The 22,967-nt window shown below is 32.4% G+C and overlaps 2 protein-coding genes across 7 annotated transcripts; both read left to right on the top strand.

The window, feature by feature from the left end:
• Nucleotides 1-9,191: 9,191 nt before the first annotated feature.
• LOC114167209 (probably inactive leucine-rich repeat receptor-like protein kinase IMK2) lies at nt 9,192-12,716 on the top strand. The gene is made up of 2 exons (XM_028052216.1): nt 9,192-11,543; nt 11,873-12,716. Exons 1-2 carry the CDS (start codon nt 9,593-9,595, stop codon nt 12,478-12,480), a joined length of 2,559 nt encoding a protein of 852 aa, XP_027908017.1. The 5' UTR covers nt 9,192-9,592; the 3' UTR covers nt 12,481-12,716.
• Nucleotides 12,717-15,656: 2,940 nt separating this feature from the next.
• Nucleotides 15,657-22,098, top strand: LOC114167106. 6 transcript variants are annotated; one of them, XM_028052058.1, is made up of 3 exons: nt 15,658-16,653; nt 19,441-19,539; nt 21,694-22,098. In XM_028052058.1, the coding sequence occupies exons 1-2, from the start codon at nt 15,775-15,777 to the stop codon at nt 19,495-19,497; spliced, it is 936 nt and encodes a 311-aa protein (XP_027907859.1). In that variant the 5' UTR covers nt 15,658-15,774; the 3' UTR covers nt 19,498-19,539; nt 21,694-22,098. The 6 variants fall into 6 exon arrangements, with proteins under 6 accessions (XP_027907864.1, XP_027907863.1, XP_027907865.1 ...); XM_028052059.1 differs by having other exon boundaries at nt 21,691-22,098; XM_028052060.1 differs by having other exon boundaries at nt 21,389-22,098.
• Nucleotides 22,099-22,967: the final 869 nt, after the last annotated feature.

Raw genomic sequence — 22,967 nt, 5'->3', positions numbered from 1 at the left:
ATAATATACTCATAAACACATTAATTAGATCTCGTTATTTCTGGCGTATGAAAGATATATTGGTTTCTGCACGAGCAAGGTTAGATTTTGTTGATTTGTGTAATAATAAATATTTTCCATTGTGTAATACGGATTTTGAGCTTCAAGGTTAAATTCGAATGAAGAGTTTATGCCTTCTCTGTTATATGCTAAACTAATTATTGAAACGGGCTAAATAACTGCTCGGATAGTACACAATCGTAATTATTGAAACGAGTTAAATAATAGACCGTTAAAATTTAAAATAAATGTGTTTTTTATAAATAAATTTTAAAATAATCACTTATTTAAGGATCAATCAGAACTATTTTTATCTTTATGGATAGAATTAGAGAAAAAGAAAAGATTGCTAACTTTTTAAGGGAAAAAATATTTTGACGATAAATACAATTAGAATTTTTATTTAAGAATCAATTAGAATTTTTATTAAAATAAATATAATTTTTTATTTTACAAAGAATTTTACTTATTCAATTAAAAGGTATTTATTTTGAGAAAAAAAGGATAATTATCCTTTTTGAATGCAAATTTCAATAAAAATGCTCTAAAGTACTACTTTTCGGGTTAAGATGATGACAAAAAACAAAAGTTATTGGTTAAACTTATTTAAATTTATATTTTTAAGAAAATTAAATTTATATGCACTAACACTTGTTTTAAATATTTTATTTAAATTATACTTTAAAATTAATTTTATATGAATATTTTTATGAATAATTGTTCTTAAATAATTTTATTAAAATTAAATTATAAATAAAATTATATTTGTGCGTATAATAACAATCCGCAATAACTATCGAGTTTAAATTGTTCAAATAAAATAAATAATAGATAACAAATAGATATTTCTAATATTTTAATTTGTGAATTTAAATGTTAGTAAATCGCATAAACTAATGATAGTAAGAATAACATCTTCTAAATAAGATATATTGATCAAGGAATCAAAATCTACTAACACACCATCAACATTAGAAACATCTAGAATCTTAACAATAGAAGATTTATACACAACACAAACATTATCATGAATTGTTCAAACAAAATAAATAGATAACAAATAGATATTTCTAACATTCTAATTCGTGAATTTAAATGTTGCAAATCGTATAAACTATTGATAGTGAGAATAACATCTTATAAATAAGACATATTAACCAAGGAATTAGAATCTGCTAACACACCATCAACATTAGAAACATCTAGAATCTGAACAATAGAAGATTTATACACAACACAAACATTATCATGAATTGTTCAAATAAAATAAATAGATAACAAATAGATATTTCTAACATTCTAATTCGTGAATTTAAATGTTGTAAATTGTATAAACTATTGATAGTGAGAATAACATCTTCTAAATAAGACATATTGACCAAGGAATCAGAATCTACTAACACACCATCAACATTAGAAACATCTAGAATCTTAACAATAGAAGATTTATACACAACACAAACATTATCATGATTTGGCTCAAACGGTGATTAAGCAATAATATCGAGCACAGGCTCCTCCACAAGATTCACTATAGGGTCCACCATGGAACCACAAGATCCATCACAGGCTCCACTATAGACTCCACCACGGGCTTCACAATAGACTCCAATACAAGCTCCTCAACAGGTTGCACAATATCCTTCACAAACTTTAAAACCGAACCTAGAGAACCCCTATTCTTATCCTAGGCACCAACCACTTTAGGATGATAAAGTTGTTATATTTGTTTGGCCAATTGTTCTCTCTCCATTAAAAATTACATTGGTATTTTGTTGTAATCATCTAACATTAGATAAATCATGACCAATCATTTTATAATTGGAATAAAAGAGATAATTTCTCATACTACACATCAATAATAAATGCAAATCATGGCCTTTCTACCAAAATTTGATTAGGAAAATCAGATAACAAATCAACATCAACCAAGACACATGCAAAAAAACTCCAAGACTTATTCTTGGTGTGATCATCTAAAGATAAGGGTGCTAATACCATGCGTAGTTCAGAAAATCGCATTTGACTACCAATATTCTAAAGGAAGACCATGTATATGCACCCAATATTGAGTTTTCGTTAGCTTCATAGAAGTTGGAATAAAATCTTTAGTCTAAGCAAAAATATGAAGGATTCCATTTGACAAATTCTAAACTTCAACCACTAAAACCCTTCTCATATCCTCAAGCGTATGTTGTAATTGAAATCACGAAGGTACGACGATCCAAAAAAAATAAGTTTGAAAAGAGATTTTGGAGTCGTAACCATATATTATGGAAAAACTATGGAAAACCGTAAAATAAGATGTGGTCTATGAGAACCGGATTTTGGGCCTGGGCGTCGGTTATGTATAGGGAAGGTGTTCGTACCCTACAACGCCCACTCGAGGGCGATACCTTTAATTAAACATGCAAAGTTGGTGTGGTTCTAAAAATGTTAATTTTCCCCAAAATAAAACAAGAAAGGAATAAACAAAAGTATTTTTTAGTTTTTTTAGCCCGACAAGGATTGACCTTGCTCGTACATATTCTCACTCAAAATGAAAAATCAGGGTTACATAGTTCTTTAGGAACAACTATTTGGAAAGCAATTGGGAAAAAGATTTAATTTTTTGGAAGTGAACCTGTCAAAGATTGGTCTTGCTCCTACATATCCATATTTAGAATGGAGAATCAATGATCACATAGTTCTTAATAGACGGTATAAGAATTGATTTGCATTTTAGTTTTTGAAAATTCTTTTTTTATTTTTTGATATTATTTTAATTACTTAAAAATGTGTGTCACACGACGCAAATGGCTGGACAGACACAAAAAAGTGAAAGAGAAAACATTTTTTTTGGTAATTTTGAAGAAAGGAAAGAGAACAAGAACTATGACGACGTTGATGGTCACATGAGTATTAGGCCTTTAAAAGCATATTTAATTATTCGAAAAAATAAAGCTATTAAGTACTAGGATGATGCGAATGATCTTTAAAAACATCTTTAATATTTTTTATTTTTTATTTTATGTTTTTTACTATTTTTATATTATTTAGAAAAAGGTGAGTGTTTAGAAAATGGGTGCTGAAAAACAACTGGTGGGTATAAAGTTTAAAACATGTAATAAAAAACTAAAATAAAGGCCCAACATTTTAAATAGCTCAAACAAAAAATGAAACCAAGAAGGTGTAGTAAAATTTGAGGTGTAGTGAACAACAAATGGGAGGTGTGTGTAGTGAATATTGAGGTGCAACGAGTAAACGCTGCAAACAAGACCAAGAACGATAAACAAAGACATAAGGTTGCGGGTATAATTGTCAAAACAGGTTACCTGACCCGGCTCGACCCGACCTACCATGAGTTGGCGGTAAGATCCAAGAAATTTAAATAATTAAATAAATAATTATTTAATAAGTGTGGGTAGTGGAAACCTTTATGAAATTTAATGTTGGAAGTTAGGATATGGAAAGTATTAGCTCAAATGGTCGAGAGTATTTGGGTATTATTGAAGGACTTGGGTTCGAGTCTCGTGTATGACATTATGGTGTCCATGGAAAAAAGCTTTTTAATTATGGATTGAATGAGGGAAAGGGTTGATTGTGAATATATATGCATATTAGGGTTTGAGAATTTAGGGGTTTTGGGGTTGAATATAATAGGTGGGTAGTGAGTGTATAATTGAAGGACTGGCACTAAGCGGTACTGGAGTGTATATGGTGCTGGTGAGGCATAGCATCAGTTTTTGGAAATGTAAACTTGGAGTTTAAATTATGTTTATTAGAACTCGTTAATTAACGTTTTAATTTTCCGCATTTTGGGAAAGCCAGTATAATAAATTTCGTTTGTTTTTCTACCTTGGTTATTTTATTATAAACGATCGGGATGTTACATTAGTCATTTAGTGAGTCAATCCAACCCGACTCACTTATTAGTGAGACAAAAAACTTTAAACCCGGTTCAACCTATCACGGGTTGGTGGGTTAAACGGGTTGGCTCACTAGCTCACTTAATTAAAAAAGATACAATTTTATTTCTTCCGTCCCAAAAAAAAACTAAATTTTTAATTTTGATTAAAATCTAAATAAACTTCAATACAATCCAAAATAATGTTCAACCCTAAATACAAACAAAAATCATAAAAATATTATGTTTGCATTTGCCAACATAATATGTTGGCTAAATAAAAAACAACCCAACCCAAATACAAAAAAATTGGTGTGACTTTTTATCTGCGGTTGGGTTGGTGAGCCAACCCGGCTAATCACGGGTTCAACCCGAGTGAGTCAGGTTCTTGGTGGGTCAGGTCAAAAATTAACCCGTACTGAAATTTATAAGAAAATTTCAACCCAACCCGACCTGAACCCGTGGTGGCCCAAGTTGGCTTACTTTGACAGCTCTAGGTGCGAGGTTATCATATGTGTGGGTGCATAGTGTAAAATAAAGCAAGCACAAAACAACAACAATACACATAATGGGTATGGGTAAACATAATATGAGGGTGAATAAAGTAAAATAAAAATAGATAAAAAAAAGGAATGTGTGAAATTGAAACTAGGTGTTGCAAGGAGTAACCAGAATGGGTTTGGCCCAAGACCTAATCCCTTTCTTCTGCCTCTTCTTCACCAAATACCAAAGGTAACCTCCTTCTTCCTCAATCTCATGCGTGCAACTTGCATTGAGCTTCAATAGTCGCCGCTCCAATTACACAGTCACCGGCGTCGATGTTGGCCAACATCATATGCCTTGCCTACATTGTCACAACACCCCCTAGTCGCTCATTCTCTCGTTCGTGCAAGAATTAGAGGCACGCAGGTGCCCCCTACATACTTCCTTCGACGACGCCTTCCCTGGATGCCCCATCGTCGTCGCCAGAGCCCCTATATTTGAGACACCTTCTCCTTCGTTTTATTTCTTCTCTCCTTCAAACGGGGAGTAATAACATGAATGGTATTAGTGTAATATATATATATATATATATATATATATATATATATATATATATATATATATATATATATATATACACATTAGGGATGATAATGTTGGTTAGTTCATCCTTGGCCCGCCTCACATTTGGTTTATAAAAAACATGTTAGGCTCGTCCTACACAATGATTGGCTCGTAAAATATTAAAAAGAAATATATACAAATATAATAATAATATTATTATTATTATTATTATTATTATTTTAATGTTCTATATTTTTTTATTGCACCCTATGAGTCTACCATTAATAATAAAATTTAAATAAAGCAAATAAGCATAAGATTAATATAAGATTAATATCCATAGCAAATAAATGCCAAAATTAAACCTTTCATGAACAAAGAAACACAAATAAATTATTGTCTAAACTACCAAAGAAAAAAATTAGCAATTAATCAATGCTAAATGCAAGAGAATTGACTTAGGCTTTCATTAAAAACAACAAAATAAAATAGAATATAATAAAAGAGTTTTGTCTCACTAAACGATTAAAATATGATAATTGTTTTTTGTAGGTTATGCAAGTCAACCCATCCTTCTCTGTCATTGGCCCATGTGAATTGTTGATTATGCAGTGTAGACCTAAGTAGGTTGGTGAACTAAAATACTTAGTTCATGTCTTACTTTTTCTTGTAGACTAGTTGACCAACCTCACAAATTCATTCCTAATATACACATGTCAATTGTAACTAAGGAAGTACTATTGATACAACTAAGGAAGTACTATTGATATATTGGTGTGTGTTAAGTTAGGGTATTTAATGAGATATTCAAATTTTAGTGATACATTAAGATATATAAACAATTGTATTGAATGGTGAGAATCGTTTCTACCACCAATTTGGTAGAAAAAAGTCATCAATCCTTAACAAGATATAAGAATTTACCATCTCTTAAAAGATTGATAGATGACATATGTTAGTTTTTTAGTCCGAACTTAACACTAGTATTTTATAAGTAGAAAATCATTATATATATATATATATATATATATATATATATATATATATATATATATATATATATATATATATATATATATATATATATATATATATATATCGAATGAATGAAATGTGTTATCTTTAGTAGATTTAATTTATGATTGTGATCATATGTTTATTTAAATAGTCACCTCATGTTCTAAAATTTACTTATGTTTATGAATCATACTTTAAAAGTGGACCACATGATTTTACAAGGACATATATTCGATGGAACATATAGATTAAAGATAACAAATCTTTATATATTTATCTTTTAACTTTTAATTTAGTTAAATCTATTTATCTTTTAACTTTTAATTTAGTTAGATCTATTTATTTTTTAACTTTTAATTTAGTTAGATATATTTAGAGAGATGTTAATACCCAATTTGTTTAATAATATATAATTTTTATATTTTAATAGATTTAAAACTATATATTTTGGAATATTACACATTATTTGAATTTTTTTATTTAAATTTAATTTTTCCATATTTATCTTATTTTCTTCATATTATAATAATACAATAATTAGAATGTATGTATAATATAAAGATGAATAATTTTTTATAATTTTATCTACTGTCTGTTTGTTTCGACAAACAAATTTGAGGTGATTCATTAAACATCATTAATACAAAAAAAAAAAAAAAACATACTCTCTGCGTATAAGAAAAGAGATATACGGTTAATTTTGAGAAAATGTATAAGACCTAGTATAATTTATTATATTATATTATATATATATATATATATAATTTATTTTATCTTAATAAACTATTCGTTTATAAGAATAATAATAATAATAATAATAATAATATAAATAATAAATTATATAATATAAATAATACTAATAATAATATAAGTAATAATAATATGAATAATAATAAATTATATTTTTATAATTTTAAATAACAACCTCAATTTCATTTCAAAAAAAATTATATTTTTTACATTTAAATTTATATCATATTTATTCTCAAAAATAAAATGGTAATCATATAATTTTATTTATTAAAATATTTTTTTCATTTATTATAACACAAAATTTTAGAAACTTTCATTTCAAATTCACTTACATTCATCATCTTTTTTTTAATTCAAACAATCTCACTTTCACCTCAATCTCTTGACTCCTCTCAAACCCATTCCCCCAACTCTATCTTTAAATTTAAACACACCCCTAAAATTGTTAGAATTGCTACGGGATTTTTTATTAAAAGGGAGAAAAAAAAAAGAAATCTAGACCTTAGAGCTCTTAAAAATACTTAAATTAGTGTAAAAATTCTAAAATAATTAGTCAAATCAAACTAAAAAAGTAACCCAAATTAAATTAAATTATTTTTATTTAATCTATTAAATTGGAGACCTAAGTAGTTTTAAACCGAATCAAATCTAAAAATTAGATCTCATTTAAAGTACGGACAAAATAGATGCAAAATGCATTAGATATTAGGGTTGATTGTACCCTACATTTCGCGTGCTAAAGAAGAAGTGTTAATGTACTTTTTGACTAATTAGTGATAATGGTATCTGTGAAACATGAAAACCCAATGAATAATCTGTCTCATCCTCACATAACATCATTGTATTTACTTATTTTTTTCTTCAACTTATTTTAGAAATAAGTCAAAGTTGTTTGTAAGAAAAGAGGTTTCCTTTTTTATTCAATTTTTTAAAACAAGTTTGTCGAAATATAGAAAAATTGTTAAGAAGTGATTATTTTATCAGGAAAGTAATTTTTTCGGAATTTTTTTTTAAACAGACATAACTACTATAAGAATTAAAAGTAAAATCTATATATGGGTATTTGATAATTAAGCATGGCCAAAAGGTGTTACTTGTCATATTTGTATTTTGACTTGAATTGGAGCAGCGAGTTTCAACAATTAGAAGAGAAAATTGTTCGAATGACCTTTTTCTTGCATAAGGAAGTGGAAAAATTTTCTAGCTGAATACCAAAATAGATCATTCCTTTCCTATAATACTACAAGTTAGTTGACATTTTTGTTTTTAAAGTTAAACTTATTTTCATTTTTACAAGGAAAATTATAGTTGAATATAATCACTGAGATTGACAAATTTTCTCTAATTAAGTATTTTAAAATTACTTTTCATCAAATAAATTCAAGCAAATAATGTTTTCAGTTTAGACCTATTATCTAGAAGGACATATGTAATAAAAATAAATTATACACGAATTAATTACTGAAGTAACTTAATTTTAACTGTTACTACAGTGTCTTTAAGAAATTATTTAACGCGTAGCTTAAAAGATTATTAGATATTTTTTAACAATGAATATAAAATGTAATGTAAGGTTGAAGCTATAAACACTATGACTATCTAGCTTTTGCATCTCAAAATTTTGTTTGTTAGTTGAAAAAGTCGAACACTGCCTTAATCCTCAATTAATCCTCTTAATTTTCTAATTTCTTCTAGTTCACTTCTTCCCCATGCTGTTTCCAAAACATAACAAAATCAATTCGTTGCAACACAATAGGTCACTGGGCAGAATTTCGTAATGAGTGTGACACTGACGCACCAATATACTTTTGCCCCAACGTAACACAATTCACATCTCTTCTTTGTTTTGTGCTCCACCTTTTCCAGCTAATAATGTGTTCTATTCCACAGATCTGTGAATTATGAAAGCATAAGGTGCACAATCTCTGTCAGTTTGATGTCCCTACTTGCAGTACATTACACACCATTGCCCGAAAGATGCCCTAGATTAAACACCTTCTTTATGAGAAAAAAAAAGAAGCATGAGAATGATGCAAATTATTTAAGTTTAGTTCACTTAATATGCAAATTATGAAATCATAAAATGATGTTTGAAATATCTAAAATTTATCATTTTCAACATTGATTTTAGTTTTTTGTTTTACTTTTTGTTAACTGCAGCTGGTTTACTAAACAAGTGAACTATTTGTTTTGTGGACTGTGGGGTTTACTAAACAGTCACTTATGCAAGGGTAGTTTAGGTAATTAAAGTTTTTGTCTTTTGTGACATATTTTCTGAGACTATAATAATGTTGATGATGAGGAGTCACACTGAGGAAGTAGAACGTGGAAAAGAATGGGACCCTTAGAAAATGTAATGCATCCAAAACCAAATCCAATGCAAAGTAGCCGTTGGAGAAGGAAACCCCATATCACATCTCATCTCTGCTTGGTCTTCTAATGTCCCAACCCAACCCGTTATGCAGCAGCAGTTATGATAATTTAGACAATGAAGTAAAACTAGCCGTTAGGATTAAGAAATTGCAACCTTTGACTCATTCTACTCATGACCACCACCTCATATTTCATTTATCTCTCTTCATCCTTAAACCCCACCAGCACCTTTCTTCACTCACATGCCTTTTTCAGAACTGTAGTTCTTCTCTTTTCACTCTCCACTTTCTTGTGTTAGTATTTAGATCTTCCTCATTGTTCTTCATTGTACTAGTTATACTACAACTACTACTGTTATCTGAGCTGAGTCTGTCTGAGAGGTGTGAGCATAAAGAGAGTGGAAGTGGAACCTGTTTGTGTCTGTCTTACTTTCTTTGCTCAGCCATTGTTTGTTCAAAGTTCCCACTTACCACTTTCATGGGACGCAACAGTTGTCATGTCAAAGATTTCTACACAGACCCTTTTCAGCTTAACCTCCCTTTTGCTTCATATGGTCATAGGAGGAGGAACCACAAAGGTGGTGGGGGTGGTGGTTTTATTTGCTTAGCCTTTTTTGTGTTTCTTTTGCAGGCTTTGGCTTCTGCCATTCAGCCTGTTTCAGGGCAGTTGTGGGATGGGGTGGTTGTGACTCAAGCTGATTTTCAAGCCCTGAGGGCTATTAAGAATGAGCTAATTGACTTCAAAGGGGTTCTCAAGAGCTGGAATGATAGTGGTCTAGGTGCTTGTTCAGGGTGGGCAGGAATCAAGTGTGTGAATGGTGAGGTTATTGCAATTCAGCTTCCTTGGAGAGGGTTAGGTGGCAGGATCTCTGAGAAAATTGGCCAACTTCAGTCTCTTAGGAAGCTCAGTCTTCATGACAATGTTCTTGCTGGTCCAGTTCCTTTCTCACTTGGTCTCCTTCCTAACCTTAGAGGGGTTTATCTCTTCAACAACAAGCTTTCAGGTTCTATTCCTCCTTCCCTTGGCAATTGTCCAATGCTTCAGTCTCTTGATATTAGCAATAATTCCCTCAGTGGTAAAATCCCTCCCAGTTTAGCAAGATCTACTAGGATGCTTCGGATCAATTTGAGCTTCAACTCACTTTCTGGATCCATTCCTAGCAGTTTAACCATGTCTCCTTCTCTAACCATTCTTGCCCTCCAACACAACAATCTCTCTGGCTCTATCCCAGATTCTTGGGGTGGAGCTGGAAAGAAGAAAGCTTCCCAGCTTCAAGTTTTGACCCTTGATCACAATCTCATTTCTGGAATCATTCCAGTTTCTCTAGGCAAGCTAGCTTTACTTGAAAATGTTTCTTTGAGTCATAACCTCATTGTAGGGCCTATTCCAAGTGAACTAGGTGCACTTTCCAGGCTTCAAATTCTTGATCTTTCAAACAATGCCATCAATGGCAGCATTCCTGCTAGCTTCTCTAACCTTTCTTCTCTAGTTTCATTAAACCTAGATAGCAATCAACTTGCAAACCATATTCCAGATTCTTTGGACAGGTTGCACAACCTTTCTGTGCTTAACCTGAAGAACAATAAGCTTGATGGCGAAATCCCACCAACAATAGGTAATATCTCAAGCATTAGCCAAATTGATTTCTCCGAGAACAAATTAGCTGGAGGAATCCCAGATTCCTTCACTAAACTTGCGAATCTCAGTTCATTCAACGTCTCTTACAACAACCTATCTGGTCCTGTCCCATCTCTACTTTCCAAAAGATTCAATGCTAGCTCTTTTGTAGGGAATCTTGAGCTATGTGGGTATATCAGTTCAAAACCATGCCCTTCACCCCCTCCTCATAATCTTCCAGCTCAATCACCACAACCTCTTTCTAAGCCTCATCACCGCAAACTAAGCACCAAAGACATAATCCTCATAGTGGCAGGTGTTCTTCTGTTGATTCTGTTATTACTGTGCTGCTTTTTGTTGTGTTGTTTGATCAGGCGAAGAACTGCTTCGAGCAGAAAGAGTGGCAAAGCTGCTAAGGCTGCAGCATCTGCTAGGAGTCTTGAGAAAGGTGCTTCAGCTGGTGGTGAGGTTGAATCAGGAGGTGAAGCTGGTGGGAAACTAGTTCACTTTGATGGGCCTTTTGTGTTTACTGCTGATGATCTTTTGTGTGCAACTGCGGAGATAATGGGAAAAAGTGCATATGGAACAGCATATAAAGCAACACTGGAAGATGGTAACCAAGTTGCTGTGAAGAGGTTGAGGGAAAAGACTACTAAAGGGCAGAAGGAGTTTGAAACAGAGGTTGCTGCACTTGGCAAAATCAGACACCCAAATCTCTTGGCACTCAGAGCCTACTATTTAGGACCAAAAGGAGAGAAGCTTCTTGTCTTTGATTACATGACAAAAGGAAGTCTAGCATCATTCCTTCATGGTAAGTAATCCTTAAACTGCTTCTGCCATTGCTTCTGATACTGATATTTGATATATCTAACATTTACAATTGCAATTAGAATCTCGTTTGATTTGAGCTTTTTAATCTTGCAATGTTGTGTCATTTCTTTTGATGCTGATATGATATTGCATCAATTCTTCATGGTGAGTGCTTGACAGTGATTAAAATGTGTTGTGCCATTGCTTCTGAAACTAATAAATACATGAATTATTCCTGCATTGTAAGTACTAAACAGTGTGATTAGATTTATTGTGTCATTGCTTCTGATACTGATTGTGTTGTGATTTATCTGATTCTAACAAATGCAGCTCGCGGGCCTGAAATTGTTATTGAATGGCCAACAAGGATGAAGATAATGATTGGAGTGACTAGGGGATTGAGCAACCTCCATAGCCAAGAGAACATTGTACATGGGAACCTCACATCAAGCAACATACTATTGGATGAGCAAACAGAAGCCCACATAACAGATTTTGGTCTCTCAAGGCTGATGACAACTTCTGCCAACACCAACATCATTGCCACTGCAGGAAGCCTTGGCTACAACGCACCAGAGCTTTCCAAGACCAAGAAGCCTAACACAAAGACTGATGTGTACAGTCTTGGTGTCATCATGTTGGAACTCCTAACTGGAAAGCCACCTGGGGAACCAACCAATGGCATGGACTTGCCCCAATGGGTTGCCTCCATAGTGAAAGAAGAATGGACTAATGAAGTGTTTGATTTGGAACTCATGAGGGATGCACCAGCCATAGGGGATGAGTTGCTTAACACATTGAAGTTGGCACTGCATTGTGTTGATCCATCTCCTGCTGCTAGGCCTGAAGTACACCTAGTTCTGCAGCAATTGGAGGAGATCAAACCAGACTTGGCTGCAGGGGATGATGGAGCTACCAAGGTTCAAACAACTGAGTAAAGGGTTGATGTTGAGAGTGATGTGTGTGTTGAGGAAGAAGATTACTTTGATTACTTGAGTTACTGGAGAAAGGATACACGTTTTATTCTTTATTTATTTGTTCATTGAGTTTATGTGTATATATAGAGTGAGATTTATTTTACACTAAGTATTCTTTTTAACTTGGAGCAATAATGTATGTTTTGAATATCTATATAACAAGTATTTCAATGAATGAAATGATTATGATTTTGATTTCCTTGATTCTTTTTCTTCAATGCATCTTCTTCTACCCTCGCACATTTTCTCATTCGCAATGATGAAAATGGGATAGAGAAAGTTTATGCCCTATTACTATAGCAGTTAAATACCTGCATATCCATTTCGTGACAAAGTAGAATAAAAACATGTTAGTCTCATTCTCTTCAAGGAATGCACCTTGTAGAAGAGACACATACTTATATTTAGATTAAAATAAAAAATTTAACATATGTTTCAAAAGTAGTGTCATTATTATAAAATTAACAAGTATAAATGATTACACCATGATTAGTTATACTTTCTTTTATATACATATTAATTTATGATCAACCATTTTGATATCGGATCTTTGAAATTTTATAACTTTAGCTAAATTTTAAGTTTACATACATTTATTTATTTACTTTTATATTTTAATGAACTAAATTCTTTTTAATAGTATTTTAAATGAATAGCGAACAGGTTAAATGCAAAGGTTAATTAAACCAATAAAAAGAAATACTGAATTAAACATTGGACAAAATAATTCTTTGCTAATTGAGAGATGAAAGTGATGATAGAAAGTACACAACTAAAATCATATGTGAGAAATTTTAAGAAGACTAAAATTACAATTAAAGATGTTATTTTACATAAGGGAGCATACCCTAAAAGAGACCACTGTTTCGTGCACCATCGTGTTTTCTTGTTACACCCCCATAGTCTTTGAATTATCAATTATATCCTTATGAAATAAATAAAAATTGAGTATGTTTTTTATTTGTTGGATTGTGTTTGGTTTGATGTGAAGGTTGAGGTGTGTGTTTTGGGGTGCTAAATGGTGGTTAGTGGCTATTGGTAGTGCCTGGAGGTGTCTTTCATTCTTGGTAAGTTATTTTCCTTTTTCTAATTTAAGTTATAGATTGTGCAATCTTTCGATTTTTGGATTAGACAGTTTGGAATAAAAATATTATTAGATTTTTGTGTTTTGGATCGTACAATATGAAATATAGATTTTACAATTTGGATTGCATAATTGGAAATGAATTGTATATTTTAAAATGTAAAATTTGTTAAATTCCAATTTTCATTCTTTTACGTCTGATAATGTCATGTTCAATGTAAAAAAAGATATTTTATGATTGTTTAAATACCACAAATGTAAAATAATAGTTTGTTTAAATTTCAATTTTGCCGTAATGTATTTTGTAAATCATATTTTTGGTCAACCAGTATAAAGGCATTGATGAATGCTTTTGGACTGGTGAATATTTGTTAACATTATATCGAGTAAATAAATGACATCATTATTATTAAGTCAATAAATTACTCTTAAAAGTGTTTATGAAACATTAAGCTTGTAAATATAATGACATAATTATTATTAGGTCAATAAATTACTCTCAAGAGTGTTTATGAAGCATTAACTTGTCATAGTTTTTGTTTTTCTTAAACAACAGAAATTCTTGTTTTGCTCATTTAATGCATATTTTTCATCCATTCAGAATCTTGATTTTACTTTATGTGATATTGTATGTAAGAGAGAGTACTTCATTAATGTTGTTTGTGTTTACTGCACTTCTTTTTGACACATATTTATTTATAATTATCGTGTTAAGATTTAGGAATTTCTATTTGTTCAATATTTGACATGTAAACAAAACTCAATCAATTATTTTATAATATGCCTCTTAACAACAAAAGATTATGGATAATACTAATCGTTCACATATTATTTCAAGATCTTCATGTATCTTTCAACACGATACATCCATCTCAACTAAATTAGGTTGGTTCGCAAGTATCACAAGACCTTAATAGGGTCCTTTGTTTCTTCTTCGCCATCACTTGCATAAGGTTTATTTTAGAACCTCCTAGATCATCTACCCATCAACGTATTGCAAAAAAAGTTTTAAAGAGTTTTTGGAGCAATTCAACTCCTATTTTGAATCTAACCTTTTATTTTTACTAATAATAACACTATTATCACATATTAAAGGAATGTTACTCTCGTAAATGTTGTAGTCCTTTAGTTGGTTTTTGATACAAAGTAGTTGAGAGCAATAATTTAGTAGCTAAGATATATTGCGATTTTCTTATTAAGAGAATATTTGTACCCTACTTTCAGCTTGCCCGTGACATTAAGTTTCTTCCCCTTTTATTTTTTCGTTTTACTTTATCTCAATCCTAGTTTGCATTAAAATAACTTGCACTCTTGGATTTAAGGGATAGTAAGACATAAGTTCTTACTTTTGTATACAGTTAAACTCTAAAGAATACAATCTTAATATGAATCATGAATGTATATCAAATCAGAATCCACCTAAATTTTGTCTCAGAAATTAATATGTTATAATACATGTTCTTATGGATTTGTTGTAAGTTATGTGCTTACCTTTTTATTTATATATACATAAGCTAAACAAAATAAAGATTTTTATTATACAATTTATAGGAGATGAAAATCATAAAAAAAAAATTTACTAGACGTAATAACATATTATTAAATTTAATATCATACCATTTCTTAATAAAGATAATTGAAAGAATATGTTAAAACCATTAACAGATCAAAACTAACGTATTAAGATCAGTTAAATTTGAGCTAATATATTAAAAACAAAAATCATAACTTTTTTTTTTTTTTGTAGGCAAAGCAAAATTTATCAATTCTTAGTATAAAATAATTTCATACGATTATCTAATTCCAAATCATTACATATAGTAAGTTAGTTGATTTCTATAATAACTATTTCATAAATTATATAAGCAATTGCTTGTGATTAAACAAACTATAATACACCAATACAAAGTGATTAAATTTTGAATTATTTTTTTAAATATTTAAAACAGTTAAAGAAATATAAAATTTACGAAACTAATGTGATTTTTCTATGTACTTCAATTAACTGAAAAAAAAAATTGTGATTATAATAGAGCATAAAAAAGAAGCACCAGAAAGTGTCTTCGAATCGCCTTTTGAAGACTCTCTACTGGTAAAGTAAAACAGACTCAAGAACGCTCTTGTGAATAAAGATCCGTTATTCCCACCACTCTCTCTCTTTCAGCGCCGCCATGGACGATCCACCGTTGCAGAGGATCGCGATTTCCGGCCCCACACTTGCCTCCCTCATCCAGCGCTTCTCCACTTCCCCCTCGGCCATCCACGGCCTCCTCTTCGGCCACGTCACCCACCTTCCCACCACACTCTCCGACGATTCTTCCTCCACCGTCCCCACCCTCCTCGCTACCATCACCGGCTTCCTCTGCTCCCCCTCCTTCCACGACTCCTCCGGCGCCGTCCTCCCCTCCGCCCTCCACCCCCACTCCTCCCTCCTCGGGTGGTTCTCCGCTCGCCGCCGATCCGCCCTCCGCCCCTCCATGCGCGAGTTCTCCGTCACCTCCTCCCTCTCGTCTCTCTCTCAATTCTCTACGTCAATCGATAACTCAAACCCAAACCTAAACTCAAATTCCCGTGAACAACCTTCTCTCTTTCCTCCCTGCGTCTTCCTCCTCCTAGCTTCCCCTCCCTTCGACAACGCGCCCTCCTCGCACGTGCACACGCATGAGTACCGCGCCTTCCAGTTCCGCACCGGGCCCCAGTTGTTCGAGCCCCGCTCCCTCGACGTCGTCAACATCGGCCCTGCCTTCCGCGGCCACTACGGTGCTTTCAGCCCCAACTCGCGCCTCCCCGCACTCGACTGCGGGCTCCGTGGCTCCCCGATGGATGAAGGTGGCGACGACAGACTCGCTGGGATGAAGCAGGCCGCCAATGACCAGAGGGAGCTCGATGGGTGCGTCGAGGGGTTTGAGGTGGGGAAGCTGAGCAGAATGGTCGGTTCTGATGCTAGGAGCTACACCGAGGGTTTGGAGGAGTTATATAAGAAAATGCTTGTTAAGATTCAGAATTTGACCAGCTTGGTGGACGAGAGTTCTGCTATGGTTCTTGAGCAGGTGACAACCTATTAGACTTTAGTTTTCATGCATGTAATTAAGTTTGCGTTGTCAATCCATTGGAAACCTTGCTTGTGTTTGATTTCTCAATTGCAACAACTATTGAACACTATGCCAATTGGTTTGATAGTTTTTTTTTTTTTGTTTTTTCTTTTTTTCAGATGTAGTTAGAAGTAAAATTTGTTGAGTTAAATGCTACTCTGAGTTGCTTTTTTATTCAATTCTGGTTGAGTTCAACTCAACTTAGTCTCCTAACGAAAATCCAAGCTCGCTAAGTAAGGTTTACAAACTTGTGATGGATTGTTTGGGTGTTAATGGAGATCCTAGGGACCGAATTAAAGTATATAAATGTGGGCAATGCTACCTTATAAGTCAGTTTTATAGAATTGAGTTAGTTCCAAATCCTACATTCTAAGAGATACAGTAGAAGAGCTTTCAAGAACTTATCTGCTACAAGAAAGCTTTAAGTTTTTAGTGGATAAGCACTTGAAAACTCTTCTATCTTGTATCCAAACACACTCATCTGTGACAATTTGCTTGAGATTTAGATGACTGTATAAAAATCGTAGAATGCATACACTACCAATTATGAGTCTATCCTTGGAATGATTGGGAGATACTAATTGCTGTAGTTGTTGTTGTTGCTGTTGTCGATGTTGGACAATTATACTTATTATAAACACATGATGATCGCAATTAGAATGTAGTAGTGGCTGTTGTTAATGTTGAGTGTTTGTTTGTTAGATGGCATGATGATTAATATAAGAATGTAGTGGTTGTTTAAATGTGAGGAATGTTTATTGACTAGAAGTATTATTGCTTTTGCTTAGGAATGTGTTGATGTCAACTAGTGTTTTTTAATCAAGTTTTTGAGGTTTTAATTTAAGGGTTGACATTGACCTATTGAAACTGATGTGGCTTGCAGCCATGGCGAGATACATTGATGGGAATTGAGATGTGATGGATGTGCCGTTTTCTTTTTTTGTGATTTTGGATTCTTGTAGAACTGTTTTGTTCATTTATTTAATTAGAGTAATCAGTAGCACACGTTTGTGCCAGTGTGGAGTAGAGCAGCTTGCCCATGCCTGAAGGTTGCAGCCATTGTGCATTGTGCATTGTGGGCCACATTGTTTTGACAAAATTGCACAGATGCTCAGTTTCAGGGATGTCTGTGATGTGATTTAGGATTCACCTAAGGGGCTCAATTCCAATCTGGGAAACAGGGTCACTTAAGTGTTTGTTTTTTCCGTTAAGGGTAGAAGAGTATCTTTCCCTTTTAACCTATGACCAATAATTTTGACACTCCTCTTTCAAATTAGCCTTCCCTCTCACACTCTGCCTCTCCATTTCCCTCAGTGTTTCCAATGAGGCTTCTGATGACACTTCCGGCAGTGCTATGCAACCAACCTGACCTGAAGCTTCTGACAAAAACTGCTCCTTTCTTTCTTTCTTCTTTTCTGTTCTGCTGTGATGGCTTCGTCTTGTCCACCCTGCTGCGCCACTTAACCTGCTCAACCAACCTCTTCTTGATGTTTTCCTATTTTTGAACATGTTGATATGTTGATATGTTGTTTTGCAGTTTTTGTTATTTTGGACCTCTCCTTCATGAAACTTTAACAATATTATGATTTTAATTTTAGGCATTTTTCTTTATTTTTAAGCATGTATATTATATACACCATGCAATACGAATCTACTTAGGGATCAAAATACCAGTCATCGAGATTCGAGATACCATTCTGCCACTGTAGCAGTTTTCGGGGTAGCCTCTTTGCACTGCTATCCGCTAGTGACTTCATAGTTTTTATTTCTTGCTATTTACTTTCATGCTTAGAACACATTATTTTTGGTCCTCCAATTAACTTGCAGATACCAAGTGATTTACATTTGTGGTTATAATCATTCCAAGAATTCATCTCTGTATCTTTTCTTTCAGTTTTCAGTCACATTTCTGGCTTAATGTTTAGATTTATTGTTTGCATTTTTTCTCAATGCTTTTAGCCAATTTTTAAAATGTTGTTAGTTTTCTGCATTTTGGTAATTGATATATTTCTTTATGCTGTACTCTTCTATTTTGAAGTTCTTTGTTTGCTGCATTTTGTCTACTTTACCCTTTTCAGTTCTTAACTTTCCTGCTAATTTCATTTGCTCCCATCAGTTTGTTTGCCTTTTATTTAAAGTTTTTTTCAAAGCGTTTTGTTTTTGACTACTTTTCTTCAGATCTGATTAGTATCTTCCATCTTTTCATTTTATTTCCCTACAAACTATTTTTGTAGTCATTATACTTTTCTTTTTGAGATATCTTTTATTGGATTGCTTGAATGCACTTGTGTTTTTTGGTTATTTGTATTGATTGTGTTTCTTTTTCTTCGTGCTCAATTTTCTCCTCTTTCATCATTGTAGTTTTGTTTTATCAGTATTTATATTTTATTTTCCCACCATTTTAATCTTATCAATTTCTTTTCTTGGTAGTTTATGTTAGCTGTTCTATCACCTAGTTCCTACACTTTTCCTTTATGTTCTATATATATTTGCCAATTTGACATGCAATGATCAATTAATATTTATACTCATGACATGAGTAGTCTCAATGAGACACACTTTTCAAGGAACAGCTTGAAAACCTGCATGAAGTGGAAAGGATTTAGACTAGGGAGTAGTTTGGTTGCTGTGAGGATTGAAATACCCTGATATGGAATTGGTTTTTGTGCTTGTCTGCCGATAGAAAATTATTGAGTTTTATTAAGTTAACTTGTGCTTGATTTTTCTTTTATCAACTTTGAACAGGAAAATCATAATAGGAAGTTAAAACACAAAATTTTTAGATCTGCTGCCTCAGAATAACTACTTGTGTCAAATCTGATGATCCCTTCTTTTTTTGTTCAGGTAAGTCTTGCTTTTTAAATTGCGTTTTAGCTGAATTTTCATTTTAAGCAATGTGGTTGAAATAAATAAGTAATTCATCTACCAAAGAAAAGTACAGCAGAGCTATTCTATTGTGTAAGTGGTTTATCACTTCATTCATACTATATTTGCTGTAGTAGGTCTTGTCCTTGAGAATGTTTTCCAGTTTGCTTAAACGAAACTGCTTACAAGTCCCACTACTATATACCAGGACCTTTCTGATTAACATCTAAAGCTTTTTATAAAATGTTTATTTTAAATATGCAATTTCAGGAAATATATTGGTGTGTGAACTTTGCCATTCTAAAACAACTCGAGTTCTAGGGTAATATTCAGCTATTAAAGTCTGACACTTCAATGAAATGACCCTTCCTGTCTTGGACATATGTGATCACTCTTACTCTAAAACTTGTTACGTAATACAAATTTTGACATCTCCAAGCAGAGTAATCTTTGTATATGAAAATATTAATTATGATATTTAACACTTAGATGATTTAAATGTTTTAGTGCCTGTGAAATATATCCCTAATATTTGTATGTCAAATTTATGCTTTTGTACCTAGACGTAAAGACATACACACTTTTATAATAGTAATAGTAATAGTAATAGTAATAGTAATAATAATAATAATTTTTTAATGTATTGTGTGATTATATTATCAAATCTATTGTCAGTTGTTATTTTTGTGTTATATTGGGGCTTATAGATAGGACATTCAGGGGTTTGACACTCATCATATATTTTGCCTAAAGTAAAATCTTAAAGGACTATAATTATGCCTACTGCGAAGGTGAGTTAAGGAAGGGAAAAATAGGACACCAAGGGTGTCCTTTTTTTTCTCTCTTGCTTGCGGACCGCACCCTCTTTTTAGTTATCCCCATGGTTGGACATCTTTATTCTTCATATACAGCCTCAGAGACAAGCACATACTAAAACTCGGGAGACATAAGGACTTTGGAAATAATAGATTATTGCATCTCATTTATGTCAAAGGTAAGAATCTGATCATTATCATAACATTAAAATAAGATATGCATCTTAACAGGACATGGTGTAATAAACAAATTACAAAGATTTTCTTCTGAAATAAAGTTTTCACTTTTATTAAGTAACTTAAAATATGACTAAATAATATTTTTTAACTTTTAGGTTATACATGAATTGATTGAAGACAAAAAATTTGGGTAAAATGCTTATTTTGTCATCCTTTTGTAAAGAAGCAAAGTGCCTACAACAATAAATAATTACTCTTAGAAGTCTTTTTAGTGCTATTGCATAGAAAAATGTTAGTCTTATTAAGTTAAATTACAACTAATCCTTTTCCAATTAAGTGGGAAAAGTTTAGAAAATTATTTGGAGAAGGTAAAATCCTGATTCTTATATGAGGAGTGTTATGAACACAATAACACGTAATCTAGTATTGATTAAAATTTATTGAACCTAATTAAGAGAAAGACTCGTTTAATAAGAAGTGAGACTTACACATTTGTGATTTTCAATAGAATTTAGCCTATAATAGAAAGTGTTCATGAGAATGTGTTATTGACATTTCTCTTATCGATTTGGGAAGTGTTGTTGAATCGTTAGTTGAGAATTTGAATTTTGCTCAATTTAGTTCCACGCACATGGAAACATGAATATGGTACCATGTCTTGATGTTTTGTTACTGTATTTTTAGACAATGCTAGTATCTGTATGTTGTTCATGTTCATACCTCATGGGTGTTTTGTGGTTTAGTGACAAACCTTCTCTTTTATTGGAAAACAAACTAATGCTATTGATATTGAGAATAATTCAGTGTCATACTTTTGCAATCTAATTGTCCAGTTTTCGTGGGCTTCCTCTAGTGGTGATCTCTAGAAAAGCCTGAAACAAGAGGAGGACTTTATTGCAGCTCACCAGACTTGTGTATTAAAAGCTGATCATAATCTGCTAAAGCATGAAAACCATGTTTCTGTACAACTATATGACCTTACACAACTTTGTAAAATCATTTTTATATTCTGCAATAATATCTCATGGTGTATTAAGTAGCTAAATGTTCTCACTAATGTTATGGTTAGAGAAAATAATTGTTATCCATTTGGTCAATTATCGATGATAACAAGCTTATATTATGTGTGGCACAGCAGAGAAGATTAGTAGCTATGGACATTTCAGCGTTCTGTGCTTGATCTGGATCAACAATTTCTTCTATTCACTTTAAAAATTAGTTTCTGTATGGACCGGACCTTTTGGTGGTCATGTGGTATATGCAGTCCAGCTGTTGTAGATGATGTAATTTGCTTTTTGATGACTCTTCAAGCTGAAGAAGGTATTAATTGTGCAGAGCAGTTTTGAATGATGTGATCTTTCTCCATATAAGAACAGTTAGATTTTTTTCTCTCCGCTACCTGTGGCATAAATTCGTTTCATGTGGTGGTGATATATGCCAATTCTATTCTGTATCTTTTTTTTCAGCTTTAGTTGTTGCAATGTCGTGTTCACATGGTGACTTTACAAGAGAGAAATGAAATCAACATGCGTTGCGATATTAATAGTTGCAAACTTATTATTGTACTCCTATAAAACGTTCGTGAAATGCATACCTTTGAAAAGTATACTTTTTCAGCAGAAAAGTGGTTAATAATTTCCGTTGGTTAATGGAGTGGCAATGTTTTCCTCATGAAGGTATGCTCTATTGTTCTTTCGTTTGTTTGTCTATATGAATTGTTAGTCTTTGAATCTATTAATTGCATGTTTCTTTCGGCGTTTTATTACTTTTTCACTTCATTTATTTTAAGAATGAGAATTTCGGAATATATTTATATTTTGGATTCGGAAAGCCCATTCTGGGTATAGGAGAATCCAAATTGTTTCACCATCTTCCTTTAATCCTTTTTGAAAGTTCACCACGAAGTATTAAGATGGTTGAAATGAGTGTTTGGTGCATCTTCAAACATTATTAGTTTATACTGGCATCAGCTTAAAATATTAAACTAATTGTATGATTTTTTATGTTAGTGTTTGGTTGGATTTGATTTCCTGAATTAGATTGATAAATTAATTCTATGCTGATAAATCTTTTGATCAAGTGATCAAACTAATAAATATGAAATTTCGGAATAATTTTTTTTCAGGCAAGTAACATGTAAACCTGTAATGTTTTCCTAAAGAGCTTGTCTTGTAATCATGACGAATTCTTATATAATTTTCAGTCAATAAAAATTAGCACTTATGCTTGAGCAAGTTGAAAAAAAAATATTAAAAAGTGAAATACTATTCATAACTTTTATCATGGTCTTGTAATTGAGTTTATTTATGTATTTGGAAAATTAACTGCAAATTTATTGTAATGATTCCCACAGAAAGATGATGCATGAACAATAAGTAAATGCAATATCAGGTCTATAGAAACCAGCTTCAT

The sequence above is a fragment of the Vigna unguiculata genome, chromosome 10 (genome assembly GCF_004118075.2).
Source record: "Vigna unguiculata cultivar IT97K-499-35 chromosome 10, ASM411807v1, whole genome shotgun sequence".
Lineage (NCBI taxonomy): Eukaryota > Viridiplantae > Streptophyta > Magnoliopsida > Fabales > Fabaceae > Vigna > Vigna unguiculata.
Note: the sequence above shows the minus strand (reverse complement) of the source record. Positions and strands in the feature narration are given on the sequence as shown.

Bases quoted from the DNA above. Each gene is read 5' to 3' on its own strand.
- LOC114167106 (XM_028052058.1), top strand. From the start codon at position 15,775: ATGGACGATCCACCGTTGCAGAGGATCGCGATTTCCGGCCCCACACTT. The intron at 16,654-19,440 runs GTGACAACCTAT...AACTTTGAACAG, and splicing joins CTGCTATGGTTCTTGAGCAG to GAAAATCATAATAGGAAGTT.
- LOC114167209 (XM_028052216.1), top strand. From the start codon at position 9,593: ATGGGACGCAACAGTTGTCATGTCAAAGATTTCTACACAGACCCTTTT. The intron at 11,544-11,872 runs GTAAGTAATCCT...TAACAAATGCAG, and splicing joins TCTAGCATCATTCCTTCATG to CTCGCGGGCCTGAAATTGTT.